The sequence below is a fragment of the Sapajus apella genome, unplaced genomic scaffold (genome assembly GCF_009761245.1).
Source record: "Sapajus apella isolate SASKATOON/1434 unplaced genomic scaffold, GSC_monkey_1.0 scaffold48, whole genome shotgun sequence".
In the NCBI taxonomy this organism is placed as follows: domain Eukaryota; kingdom Metazoa; phylum Chordata; class Mammalia; order Primates; family Cebidae; genus Sapajus; species Sapajus apella.
Window position 1 is genome coordinate 15,562,456 of NW_022436988.1, and position 14,807 is coordinate 15,577,262.

At 35.7% G+C, this 14,807-nt stretch overlaps 1 protein-coding gene across 11 annotated transcripts in view; it reads right to left on the reverse strand.

Moving 5' to 3' along the window:
- CEP112 (centrosomal protein 112) overlaps positions 1-14,807 on the reverse strand; it is a 641,834-nt gene that overhangs the window by 550,688 nt on the left and 76,339 nt on the right. For all 11 annotated transcript variants that reach the window (XR_004257837.1, XM_032242004.1, XM_032242007.1 and 8 more), the window contains 2 exons: positions 470-517; positions 131-208 (listed from right to left, as the gene is read on the reverse strand). Coding sequence is in view for 10 of the 11 variants with exons in the window: in XM_032242004.1 (XP_032097895.1) it covers positions 131-208; positions 470-517 (126 nt within the window). In the remaining variant the exon portion in view is untranslated. The remainder of the gene's footprint in view (positions 1-130; positions 209-469; positions 518-14,807) is intronic.

The window sequence follows — 14,807 nt, forward strand, 5'->3', positions numbered from 1 at the left end:
TTATATTTGTTTCAAGTGTAACCTCTTCTTAGAATATACCATTATTTTAACTAAAACCTGAAAATCTAGATTATATAAAATATTAAAACTGCATTATGAATTAGGTTTATCAGCAATATCTCAATCCTACCTCTTTCTCACGTAATCGAGAGAGAAAATGATCATCATGGAAACTGCTGGATTTTCTCAGGCTGAGTTTCGGAGTCATCTGCAGAATAAATGAGGAGTTATTTAATATGTTTTCAGATCTGGTTTATCCTTAACCCAAAGAAAACTTCTAAATTGCCTGAAGCCCATACCAAAATTATACTAACTTTGCAAAATAATCATAGTAATAACTTCCAAGTGATAAGATTCAAAAACTATTGTTTTCTGATGCAGATCTGCATTATTTTCTGTAAATAACTTAGTGATTATTTTATTTTAAAATACCTGTCCCTAGAAAAACTCCAACAGATTTCTCACATACCAGAGAAACCGGGATAGGCTTCTGTCTCAGGTATCGAGGATTTTCTATCTGAAAATTTAAAAATAAAACAAAATAAGGATTTATTAATTTTGGAGTTTTAATTATTATTTGATAAAATATAGAATTAAGCTGCCATATGAAAACATTTTCTGTATTTCTTAATATTTTTGGAATAGTTATTATGTGATACATTTTTAGTGGTTCCCTATAAATAAATCATAAAACCTAAACTCCTTTGCATGCAAAATGAACCTTCATGATCCTCTCTCTAACTACCCACTCTCATCTTCCACTACTCTTCACCTCACATTTTTTGCCCCCAGAATCCAGAATGACTTATGTTACCAGAACATGGTAGATGTTCTCATGGCATTCCACCTCTGAATTTCTCTGCCCAGCCCTCCAAACCCTATAAGCACACGCCTACTGGTTCTTAGAGTCTCAATTTAATCACTGCACTACCAGATATATTTGATATATGAATCCTTAAACATACCTCTCTAATAGCAAAGAGAACACAAAATTCCCACCATACCCCACATTCCAAGGACACCAGACAATTAGTTTTAACTTAAAAACACTATACTCTCTCTCATGTCTGAGTTTTTGCAACCTGTAAAATCATTCCCCCAACTTCTTCACATGGTTAACTTACTCAAGACTCAGAATTTAGAATCATCTCCCCCAAGAAACTTAGTTCCTACTTCTCCAGTAGTACTTTAGATGCTGGTTCCTTTTTACAATCTGGCATCTATCTGTTTCGAAACAGTGTGGACTTTGAAAGCAGAGGCCATGACTACCCTGTTCTCCACTCTATCCCTAGCACCCAACAGAGTGCCCAGTGAATATTCCTTTGGAAAGAGGGAAGAAACAAGAGGAATGACAGGAGTAAACTATACCTGATTCCACCTTCTTATCAGCTCCTAACGTATCCTATGTCCACTATCTCATAGCCCTTATGTAATACTTAGAGTGTTTATCAGTATATCTCCACATGTCTCTTTGAACAGAGGGAGTACAAGGATGATGTCATCTCAGTTTTATATCTCTGGTGTCTAGCACAATATCTGATGTATAGCAGCCCTTCAATAAAATATTTATTACATGAATATATGATATGATAAAGTAGATGCATTGATAGTTATCTCATCTATTTTGCTCACAAATAAAATGTTAATTAAAAATCATTACCATGAAAGTCTAATTTCTTCATATCATAAACTTGCAAATTACTACATGGATAATCTCACAAAGTACAAGAACACTAACCATCACTTCAGCCTAGGGTGGTGGTTCTTACCTTTGTTAAATTAAGGTTAACCTAAAGCTGCCTCCACACATATTTTAAATTTGGCCTAAAGGTTTCTCAATGCGTGGCAAACTGTCACCTAACTGGATGTGTAAACAGACCTGCAGCTTACTCTTGTGCCACTCACTGAGTTTTGGTGAATCAAAGGCAGTCAACTGTTCAAACCAGATTCAAATAAGGCAAATGTAACCAATCCTGCTGTTTCTGTACCTTGCTTCCATATTACATATGTCACTATCCTTTTTCTGTCCACAAATCTTCAATCATGTGGTAGTGCTGCAGTCTCTCTGAATCTATTATGATTCGGAGGCTGCCTGATCAATGAATTATTCTTTGCTCATTAAACTCTGTTCAACTGCATTTCTTTAAAATTTTTCTTTTCACATCCTGGAGTGTACTATTAGGATCAAGTGATAAACTTTTCAAATATAAATTATTGGGTTCCACTTCTCCAAAATCCCATTGTGTTTTCAAAAAGCTCCCCAAAGGATTTATTGTGGTTAACAATTCTTGAAAATGAACAATCCACACTCATTTTGACAATAAAGATAAGTGTGAATAAAGAATCAATCAAAAAATGTAAAAGTCATAACATTCACATTAGAATCTAATCAAGTAAAACTTAAAAAGAGTATAGCAATAGACAGGATATAAAGCGTAATTATTTTAGCATCTAGATTAGAAGAAATACACAAAACAATTCTCTTTCACCTGGACGCCAGATAATGGCAAATGTATGAATTTAAATGTTTCTCCCTATCCTCCCAAGATGCATACAGATTGAGACCAAATAAAAATGCCTATGATCCATGACTACATCATAACAAGGAGAAAGTGAATACAAATCCCTGGATTAACATGTAGGTGGCCAAATAAAGATAACAAATCAGCAGAATTAGATCCTGAGCCAAAGCAGGGTGATAACATGGGGAAAAAAGGAAGTACCTTGGGGTCCTGGTAGTGGGGAAACTAAACATCATCAAATACTGACCTGTCAAAAGGAGTGGCCTACCTTAAGTGGGCCACACAAAAAAACTTAATAGCTCAGAGTGCCAGACATGGACACAAAAGGAGGGGCTTGTAAACTAGGAAGAACTAGAAAGGCAGTTCTAGGAAGGAATCACTTCTGAGATAGAAGCACCTTTGAAGGAAGGTTGTCCATGATAAAGGGAAAGAAAAAAGCAGCTGAAATAAGGGCCCTACAGAAACAAGACAGAATCAAAGAGTCAAAAGAAGACAAGCCATGGCCAAGCACAGTGGCTCATGCCTGTAATCCCAGCAGTTTGGGAGGTCGAGGCAGGCAGATAACCTGAGGTCAGGAGTTCGAAACCAGTCTGACCAACATGGTGAAACCCTGTCTCTACTAAAAATACAAAGATTAGCTGGGCATGGTGGCGGGTGACTGTAATCCCAGCTATTGAGAAGGCAGAGGCAGAAGAATCACTTGAACTCAGGAGGTGGAGGTTGCAGTGGGCTGAGATCATGCCACTGTACTCCAGTCTGGGTGACAAGATCAAAACTGGATCTCAAAAAAAAGAAAAGAAGACAAGCTGGGCCGACAACCACAAAAGGCAGCATTTGTTAAAGAAATTAAACTTCAGTGTAGCAGAAGAAGAGGTCTGTCCAGAACTAAGAAATAAAGTAAGCCACCCACTACCACTTCCCACGTGATCACGGGCTATTGCTTGTTCAGAAAAATATAATAGATAATCATGAACAGAAAAAATAATCCAATATCCACAAAAACTTACTACATAAAATAGAAAATCAAAATCAAAACCTGCCAGCAGAACAGGAAAAGAGTAGTACAGCCCTCTTTTTGATTCCCATGTCTCCCCACAATCATACATAAGGATTTTTGTGCAACCCACTTAAAGTAGGACACTCTCCTACAGGTCAATACTTCATTATATTTTTGTTCCACCACCACTAGGACAACACATATTCAAATATAACTTTTAAATAACTTCAGGCATAAAAATACTACAAAACAAAGACAAAAATAGAAAGATGGTGACCAGACTCAGGGAAAAAAAACATGGAAGAGTAACACAAAAATCATCCAAGAAATGAAGACTAAATTAAGAGTTGTACAGCCAGGCACAGTGGCTCACGCTTGTAATCCCAGAACTTTGGGAGGCTGAGGCAGGCAGATCATGAGGTCACGAGTTCAAGACTAGTCTGGCCAACACAGCAAAACCTTGTCTCTACTAAAAAAAACACACACACACATACATACAAAGATTAGCTGGGTGTGGTGGTGGGCACCTGTAATCCCAGCTACTCGGGAGGCTGAGGCAGGAGAATCGCGTGAACCCAGGAGGCAGAGGGATCGCGCCATTGCACTCCAGCCTGGGCAACAGTGCAAGACTTTATCTCAAAAAAAAAAAAAAAAAAAAAGAGTTGTACAAGAGAGAAAAGATAACTATAGTGACAGCAAGAGATAAAGGAGATAGGACCTGAAGCCAAAAACCTGGAAATAAATCAGAAATAAAAACATATTTAAAAAGGATCTAAGAGAAATAGATAAAGACAATGAGAAACAAGAATACAATAAACGTATAATTGGATTCCCTGAAGAAAATAAAATAAATGCAACTAAATATTTTAAATTATTAAGAAAATATTCTAAAATAAAATAATACCTGAAACATCATATTAAATATTCTTACTCTTTACCTTGGAAAACTGACCTAAGACCATCAACCCTGAAACATAAGCAGCTGGCCCTCCATATTCATGGGTTCTACATCCATATATTCAACCAACCAGATTGAAAATATTCAAAATAATAATAATTAGAAAATAATATAGTATAACAACTATTTCCATACCATTTATATTGTAATTAGGTACTATAAGTTACACAGAGATTACTTAATGATTCATAGGTTATGTGCAAATACTATACTTTATGTAAAGGACATCAGCATTTGCTGATTTTGGTATCCATGGGAAGGCAGGGGGATGTTCTGCAACCAATCAATTCTTGATGCTGAGAGATGAATGTAGAATATATTGAACAAAATCCAATGCAATATATGAATATCTTTCAGAGTATAATATAATAAAAATCCAAATATTAAACTTTGTGAATTTTTTTTAATTCTCTGGACCCTCAAAAAGAATAAGATGTTTATAATTTTTATTTATTATATATTTATTAAAAATGAAAAGTGTATATCGCATTTCTCAACTGTAACATACATCATACAAAACATTATATTTAAGGAACTGAGGTAAAGAAAATGCAAATCAAATATTTTATATACAATTCCTTCAAGAATCAAGACCATAAGACAAATTCTTGCATTTGAAACATGCAAGAATTCAGAAATTAAATAATTAAATATTCTAGACTCCACTAGAGGATGAACATTTTAGTAAAAAGATAATCAAGAGGAAAAAAAAAATGATAATCAAGGAAACTTCAGCCAAGAGACTGGTGTTTCCTGAGTAAGTATTATAATATTTACAACTTACTTTCAAATAGTTCCAAGAAGGCAAAAATCACAAAATTTAAAAGAAAGCAGTAGTAAGTTATTGTTGTACTATTCTTCTTCCACTTGAATATTTTCATCATAAAAATTGTAAAAAAAAAAATTTTTTTTTCAATAAGATAGCACAAACCAAATTAATAATTATCTTATACTTTATTTCGGGAGGCTAAATACTATTGATTAGTCTAGTTAAATGGCAGTTCTGATTACTGTATAGTTTAAATACATGCAGGGAAAGAAATGCTTTTTAAATAATGTTAATCCTGAGAAAAAAAGAAACAGGATCATGCTGAGTTTCTGTGAAAAGACATTGCAAAAAAGTTAGTGGTTATTTGAGACTAGCTAAATGAAATCACCATGGAATTTAAAATGATACCAGCTATTAGATAGAAGCTATAAACATATTTTAGAAAGAAGAGATTATTTGTTCTTTTTTAAGAGAAACGTGAAAATTATTTTGTGTAGATTAGAAAATATCAAGCTGAGAAAAGTTTCACCATCTCAACAGTTACTTTTCCGCCTTACATAGACAAAACCATGGTAGTTTTGACAAAAAAATCTGAGAGGACATAGGTAACTAGAAGACAATATCAGAGATCCTTCAAAGAAATTATTTCTTGTGTCATACCTGGGGTTATATCATATTCTTTCAACAATTATTTACTAAATGTCTATCATGTGCCAGGTACTTTGAGAGACGTTTATGAGAAACTGTGAGAAAAAGAACTGTAAACACCTGAAAATAACACCAGATGGAAACTCTACCCAAATATGCCATAAACGGTAAATGGTTACCTAAATACATAAGACTTTTAATCTTATATTTTAAATCCACTTAATCAAGATATAACTACTTAAAGTAAAATGAACAAAAGCATAATATAATGAAAATAATAACATATTGTGGAGTTTATATTAATAGATTAAAGGAGAAAACTATATAATCCTGTCAAAAGGTAAGAATTCAAAAATTCTGCAACCATTCAAGATTTTTAAAAAATAGCCTGACAAAATAATAATAGAAAGAGACATTCTTAATTTGATAAATAGAATCTACCAAAAAAAAAAAAAAAAAAAACTATAAGCATTATTAACATGAAAAACTGGCCAGGTGCAGTGGCCCACGTCTGTAATCCCAGCACTTTGGGAGGCCAAAGCGGGCAGATAGCCCGAGATCAGGAGTTTCAGATCAGCCTGGCTAATATGGTGAAACCCCATGTCTACTAACAATACAAAAAATTAGCTGATTATGGTGGCACGTGACTGTAATCCCAGCCAGGAGGCTGAGGCAGGAGAATCGCTTGAACCCGGGAGGCGGAGGTTCTAGTAAGCCGAGATAGCGCCATTGTACTCCAGCTTGGGCAACAAGAGCGAAACTCTGTCTCCAAACACAAACACATACACACACACACACACACACACACACGAAAAACTGAAAGCATTCCCTTTAATACTGGGAACAATACAAGGAGTACCACCCACTAGACCATGCTCCTATTCAACACTGTAGTGGAATCCTAAACAGCATTTTTTTTAAGAGAAGACAAGGAGGAGGAGGAGGATGGGAAGAAAGAAGAGGGTACAAAAAAAGTAAAAGTAGAACACCTCATCATTTTCAGATACCTACCTACATAGAACTCTAGGAATTAATAAATAAACAAATAAATAATAGAGCTAATAAGAGTTTGGCCAAATTGCCAGATGCCAAACCAACCTATAAAAGTCAACTGCAATCAAAGAGGCAGAGCAAAATGTTCAAATAGAAGCCTTTAGCAATCTTCCCCACAGCATGAACACCAAATTGAACAATTAGTCACACAAAAAAGCACCTTCATAAGAAGGAAAAGCCAGGTGAGTGATCACAGTACCTGGTTTTAGCATATTAAGAAATGAGATGCCAAAGAAGGTAGAAAAGACAGTCTTAAATCGCCTACATCACCCTTTCCCTATTCCCCAGCAGTGGCCACATGGCTTGAAGAGAGAATCTGTGTATTTGCGGAAGGGAGAGCACAGTGATTGTGGAATTTTGCATTGAAACTCAGTGCTGTCCTGTTACAGCAGAAAGGAACACAAGGCAGAACTCAGCCTGCACCCACAGAGGGAACATTTAGACCAACCCTAGCCAGAGGCAAATCATTCATCTCGGCAGTCAGAACCTGAATTCTGACTCCACCACCACAATGGACTAAAGTACACTGGCATCCTAAATAAACTTGAAAGCCAGTCTAGGTCACAAGGACTGCAAGTTCTAGGCAATCCTTGATGCTATGCTGGGCTCCAAGCCAATGGACTTGGGAGTACACGTGACATAGTGACACACCAGCCCGGGTGGCCAAAAAAGTGCTGTGCCATGCCCACCCAAACCCCAGGCAGCACAGTTTGCTGCTCTGGCAGAGACTCCTTCCCTCTGCCTAAGGAGAGGAGAGGGAAGAGTAAAAAGAATTTTGTCTTGCAACTTGGATACCAGCTCAGCCACAGTAGAATATGGCACTAGGCAGAGTCCCAAGACCCCCAGTCCAGGGACTAGCTCCCAAAAAACATTTCTAAACACACATTGGATGAGAGGGGAACCCACTACCTTGAAAGAAAGGACTCATTCCTGGCAGAATTCATTGCTGACTAAAGAGCCCTTGGTCTCTGAATACTCAGTAGTGACAGCCAGGCAGTACTTGCCATAAACCTGGGGTAAGACTTAGTGTCATGCTGGCTTCAAGTATGATCCAGCACATTTCCAGATGTGGTGCCTATGAGGAGAAACCTCCTCAGCTTGAGGAAGGGAGAGGGAAGACAAAAGGGAACAGTATCTTTCAACTTTGAATACCAATTTGGCCATAGTAGGGAAGAGCACCAAGCAGGCTTCTGGGGTCACCAATTCCAGGCCTTGGCTCCAGACATTTCTGGCAGCAGACTTATCAGTGGAAATGTTACAGGCCAAAAGAGAGTGGCATGACATACTTAAAGTGCTAAGGAAAAAATGATTTATTCCTAGAATAGTATATCCAGGAAAAATTACCTTGAGGGATTTGATCAACACCAGACCTATCCTACAAGAAATGCTAAAGGAATTTCTTTGATCTGAAAGGAAAGGACATGATGAGCAATACTAAATCATCTAAAGGTATAAAACTCACTGGTTAATAGTAAGTATACCGAAAAACACACACTATTACAACACTGTAATTGTGTTATGTAAACTACTTGTATCTGAAATAAAAAAGACTGAAAGATGAACCACTCAAAAATAATAACTGTAACAATTTTTCAAGACATAGTCCAATAAGATAGAAACAACAAAAAGTTAAAAAGTGGGGGGATGAAGTTAAAGTGTAGAGTTTCATTAGTTTTCTCTTTGCTTGTTTATCCAATCAGTGTTGTCATCAGATGTTAAATATAATGCATCAAATTACATGTACACTTCATGGTAACCTCAAACCAAAACACCTACAACAGATGCACAGAAAATAAAAACCAGGAAATTAAAACGTACCACCTGGATAAATTACTTTCACTAAAAGGAAGACAGGAAAGAAGGAAAAAGGAAGAGACGACCACAAAACAACCAGAAAACAACTAACAAAATGACAGAGGGAAGTCCTTACTTATCAATAATAACATTGAATTTTAATGAACTAAACTCTCCAAGCAAAAGACATAGAGTAGCAAATTAAAACAACACCTAGGCCAGATGCAATGGCTCATGCCTGTAATCCCAGCACTTTGGGAGGCCACAGTGGGTGGACGGCTTGATCTCAGGAGTTCAAGACCAGCTTGGTTAATATTGCAAAACGCTGTCTTTACAAAAAAATATGAAAATTAGCTGAGCATAGTGGCATGCACCTGTAATCCCAGCTACTTGGGATGCTGAGGTGGGAGAATGGCTTGAACCCAGGAGTCAGAGGTTACAATAGGCAAGATCACGCCACACTCCAGACTCGGTGACAGAGCCAGACCCCATCTCAAAAACAGAAAAAAAGAAAGAAAATAAAAAGTAAACAACACCCAATGATCTGCTGCCTAAAAGAAACACACTTCACCTATAAAGACACCATAGACTGAAAATAAAAAGGATGGAAAAAGATATTCTATACAAATGGAAACCAAAGAAGAGCAGAAGTAGCTATACTTACATAAAACAAAATAGATTTCCAGGGAAAAATGTTTAGCGATTAAGGAGGTCATTATATAATGATATAAAGGTCAATTCAGCAAGAGGATATAACAATTATAAATATATATGCACCCAACACTGGAGCACCCAGATATATAAAGCAAATATTAGTAGAGCTAGAGAGAGAGAGAGAGACAAATACAGTAAGAGCTGGTGACGTCAATAGCCAATTTCAGCATTGGACAGGTCTTCCAGACAGAAAATGTACAACAACAACAACAAAAAATCAAATTAATCTATGCTATAGGCCAAATGAACCTAATAAATATTTACAGAACATTTCATCCAATGAATGCATAGTAAACATTCTTCTCATTCACACATGGATTATCCATAAGAATAGACCATCATGACCAAGTAGGATTTATCCCAGGGATGCAAGGATAGTTCAACATATGCAAATCAATCCATGTGATCAATCATAACAACACAATAAAGGACAAAAACCATATGATCATTTCAATTGATGCTGAAAAGCATTTGATAAAATTCAGCATCCCTTCATGACAAAAATCCTGAAAATTCTGAGAAAAAAGAAACTTACTTCAGCACATCAAAAGTCATATACAACAGACCCATAGCTCATATCTACACTGAATAAGGAAAAACTAAAAGGCTTTCCTGTAAGATTTGGAACATGACAAGATGCCCACTTTCATCACTGTTATTCAACATAGTACTGAAAGTCCTAGCTAGAGCAATCAGACAAGGGAAAGAAATAAAGGACATCCAAATTAAAAATGAAAAGTCAAATTATGCATACATATATATAGTAACAATATATATAAAGTAAAATAAATAATAAAGTAATAATTCTTTATTTTTGGAAGGTTGCAGGGTTTTGAATAAAGCAGCATAGAAGGTAAGTTCTTCAAAGATACATGCAATTCTGCAAAAATACAAAACCCTAATTCATATTATAAAGACATATGCACACATATGTTCATAGCTGCACTGTTTACAATAGCAAAGACCTGGAACCAACACAACTGCCCATTGATGATAGACTGGACAAGGGAAATGTGGCACATATACACCATGGAATACTATGCAGCCATAAAAAATGATGAGTTTGTATCCTTTGTAGGGACATGGGTGAATCTGGAAACCATCATTCTCAGCAAACTGACACAAGAATAGAAAATCAAACACTACATGTTCTCACTCATAGATGGGTGTTAAACAAGGAGAACACATGGACACAGGGAGGGGAGCATCACACACTGGGGTCTGGTGGGGGGGCCAAAGGAGGGACAGTGGGGAGGTGGGGAGGTCGGGGAGGGATAACACGGGGAGAAATGCCAGATGTAGGTGACAGGGGGATGAGGCAGCAAACCACATTGCCATGTGTGTACCTATGCAACAATCCTGCATGATCTGCACATGTACCCCAGAACCTAAAGTACAATTAAAAAAAAAATAAAAGTAAAAAATAAAAATAAAAAGGAAGAGGAAACAGGAATTTTCAACGATGCTCAAGCTCTAATTAAGTTTAAAATTTAAAACCAAAGCCAAGAAAACCATCTGTGATTTATTTTTATTCAGCTCTACATTTATAAGCAGGGTACAAAATATTGGTTCAGCTAATTACAATGCAGCATTTCAACTCTGCAGAAGTAACTCCTATTTCATCTTCTTCATCTTTAAAAGCCATTAAATAAAGAAGTTAAAGACTCATTCTGGCATCATAAATTTCCTTTCTCAAGTTAACAAGAAAATAGAAAATGTCTATTCTAATTTTTAAAGCAACAATGAACACTGTAAACAACAAATTCTGTTGTTATTCATTTATAATGTATTGAGTTTGTCTTGTAACCACTTTTAATATGCAATGGGAATTATTCACGGCAACGTATGTTCTTGAGTCTATTTGGGGGAAATAAGCAATCTATTTTCTGATTTTGTAACAGCAGCCAGATGTACTTTGAAGTTCAATGTTCCCACTTTGTAATCCACAAGTAACACAGAACTGGAAGCAATCTGTAAACAGTCTTAACATTTACTTTTTTTATGCTGTTTTAGAAAAGTTCTTGTTCTCTCATACTACCTCAAAAAAAGAATACCACAATAAATGTCCAAAATGGAAAATAAAAAAGACTTAAATAAAACACTGAAGTCTAAGAAAATATTACATAGAAAGCAAAGCTGAAAATAATTAAGTTCCAATGGCATGAATAAATAACATGTCTGCACATTTCTTGTTTAAGAGGCAAACAGAATCACGATAAAATATGTAATAACTCAGGCTAGACATGAAAACAGACATCTGAATACTGTATAATGAAAACTGGCTTTTGACATTTTATTTCGTTTATTTTTTTAGCAGACTTGTTTGTTTGGTTGTTAGGGTTTTCTGTCCACTTATTTTTTAAAATTATTTGGCATTTGGTCAAACTGACATAAAGCAAAGAATCTCTTATAAACTAATGGTTATCAAATACAGAAGTTTTACATTTTCAAAAAAATTAAAAGGCACTTTATCTGATATACTATCTTAGAGAGAAGGACATTGTCAAGCAATATATTACCAGCAACACAACTAAAATAAATGTTTTTAAATCATAGCATCAGTCAGAAGTGCCAAAACTCTCTCCATAGAATGAAATAAATTCGCTTAACACTGAATTGAATATGCTCCAAAATTGTTTTTAAGTCAGTACTTTAGAACTTCAAAACCATTTTTCCACAGAAAATTTACAATACTATATTCCAAAAGGACTCTCATGCAGAATAGAGAAAAAGGCCTTATGTAGGAATAGGAAAAAGGTAGATAACAGAAAAACTGACAAAGCTTTCAGTAAACACTTTACTCTGAGAGGCTATCACTGGCAATAAACATATTAAAATGCACCTAACTTTATTAGTCATCAGGAAAATACATACTAAAACCACACAATACAATGTCGCTAACTACTCTCAACAATGGCTACATTTTAATTAAAAAAAAAAAAAAAATTACCTGGCCAGGCATGGTGGCTCACACCTGTAATCCCAACACTTTGGGAGGCTGAGGCAGAGGTACCACCTAAGGTTAGGAGTTCAAGACCAACTTGACCAACATGGCAAAACCCTGTCTCTACTAAAAATATAAAAATTGGCTAGGCATGGTGGTGGGTGCCTGTAGTCCCAGCTACAGGAGAGGCTAAAACAGGAGAATCACTTAAACCTGGGAGGCAGAGGTTGCAGTGAACCAAGATCATGCCACTGTCCTTCAGCCTGGGTGACAGAGTGAGACTCTGTCTCAAACAAACAAACAAATAAATAAATAAATAAACCTCACAATATTAGCTATTAGTAAAATAAAACAAAATGAGTAACAATACCATATACACACTGCACCTTGAAAAACAGAGGCAGCCTAGGTGACAGAGTGAGACTGTCTCAAACAAAACAAAAAAACCTGAAAATACAAGGTATTGAAGAACTGGCAGAGTAATGGATTCTAGCACACACTGCTACCAAGAAGGTAGACTGGCAGAGTCACTTTGGAAAATTGGCAATACCTATCACATCAGTTAGCTTTTTGCTACATAAAAATCACCCTAAACTTTATGCCTTGAAACTACAACCATTTTATTTAGCTCACAGTTCTGTCAGTCAGCAAGGGAGCTCATCTATTGGGACAGCACATTCTTGAAATCAACCCAATAGTCTCGTAGACAGTTCTTTTGGATAAACACAGAAATGGACTCTTGTGGTCTTAAAGTCTGAAACTCGCATTGGTTTTATCTAAGTTCCCACCTCAGGAAAGACACTCAGGCATCTCAAAAAAATATCAAAGAACTGAAACTCACCAGATCACCACATCCAGACAATAAAATGCTGGACCCCTCATTCTCCATGATTGCTTCTTTATTCTTAGTTCTGTTTTCTTACACATTGTTATAGTTCTTCCCTGCCATATAAACCTCTAATTTTAGTCACTCAGGGAGATTAATCTGAGATTGATATCCCATCTCCTTGACTACAGCACCCAATCAAAGCCTTCTTCCTCGGCAATAATCGTTGTTTCAGTGATTGGCTTTCTGTGCAGGAAGCAGCAGGACCTAGACTGAACCCCTGGTATTTCAGTAACAATCTCAGCTGGACTTCTCTGCGTGTCTCCTATGCCAATGTGACAGCTGTCCCCAATATGCCCTGAAATGAAGGTTAAAGCAGGTCTCAATCAGCCCCAAAATGAAGGCCACACTGAGTACAATAGCCAGGCTTCCCACATTTCTTACAGGAAGAACAGAGGAAAAAAACTTTGACCCAGCAGAAAGTTAGAAAAGATTTGACCCAGCTACAAGACAAAGGAAGGGTGAGTAGTGAAAAAATATTTACCAACTTTTCCTTGAAATTTGTAATGTTCCTTACACACTGATTCATTTTACATACCAGCACATACAATATTTACCTATAATTGTCAGAGCTCTGTATCTACTATTATGATCTTTTTTCAACACTTAACATTGCTTTTTGTCCTCTCTTGTTTCTAGATCACATTGAAGACAACAAAAGGTTTTCCATTTTATTGTTCTTTGCAAAGATCCAGCTTCTGTTCCATTGATTAGTTCTAATGCTTTGGGGAAAATTTTGATTCTTTCTTGTATGTTTTTATTTTGACTTGGTTTGTTTTTTTAATTCATTAAATTAAATAATGAATCTTTGATCCTCATTATCACTTTGGGCACATCACAGAATGTTCTGTCAAGTTTTATCATTATTTATTTTAGTCTGCACTTGGTTTTCATTATTGCTTTTACACAAAGCTAGTCAGGAGTGTGTTTGTACTTCATTTTAAACTTTCAGGTGAAAACATGGAAAAGGAACTATCCTTCTGATGTTACTGTCTAGTTTTATTTAAATAAACATTTAATTAGAATTTATTTATACCCCAATTAAACCTGTTTTATAACTATCCCATGACTATGTGAAAAGGCTATAAATCCAAATCCCATTCTTTTAGTTGATCTCTGTTCTGGAACCATACCTTTTATTCACTTTTAGAAATGCCTTACCATTTTAAAAATAATACGTGAAGCACAGTAATTTCTCCAATCTAAAATTTTTTTTTTAGTTCTTTCAAATAGGTAACTCTAGGTGAATCATGATTTTTAAAAGGAGACATGCTACATACAAAAACAGAAATTATTAATTGCTCTGATAGGCTTCAGCTCTTTTACTCTTCATTAGCTATATTTATAATTGGAATATATCTTTGCATGTCAGGAGTGTAAATAATTTCTTTATTTTTCCTTAAAACAATAAATAAAACACAAGTCGAAAAAATAAAATGTTGCTCATGGCTGACTCCTCATGGGAAACAGGAGAATATATTAACTTTTTAAATTTTTCAAATTTAAATTCATTCTATGGCTC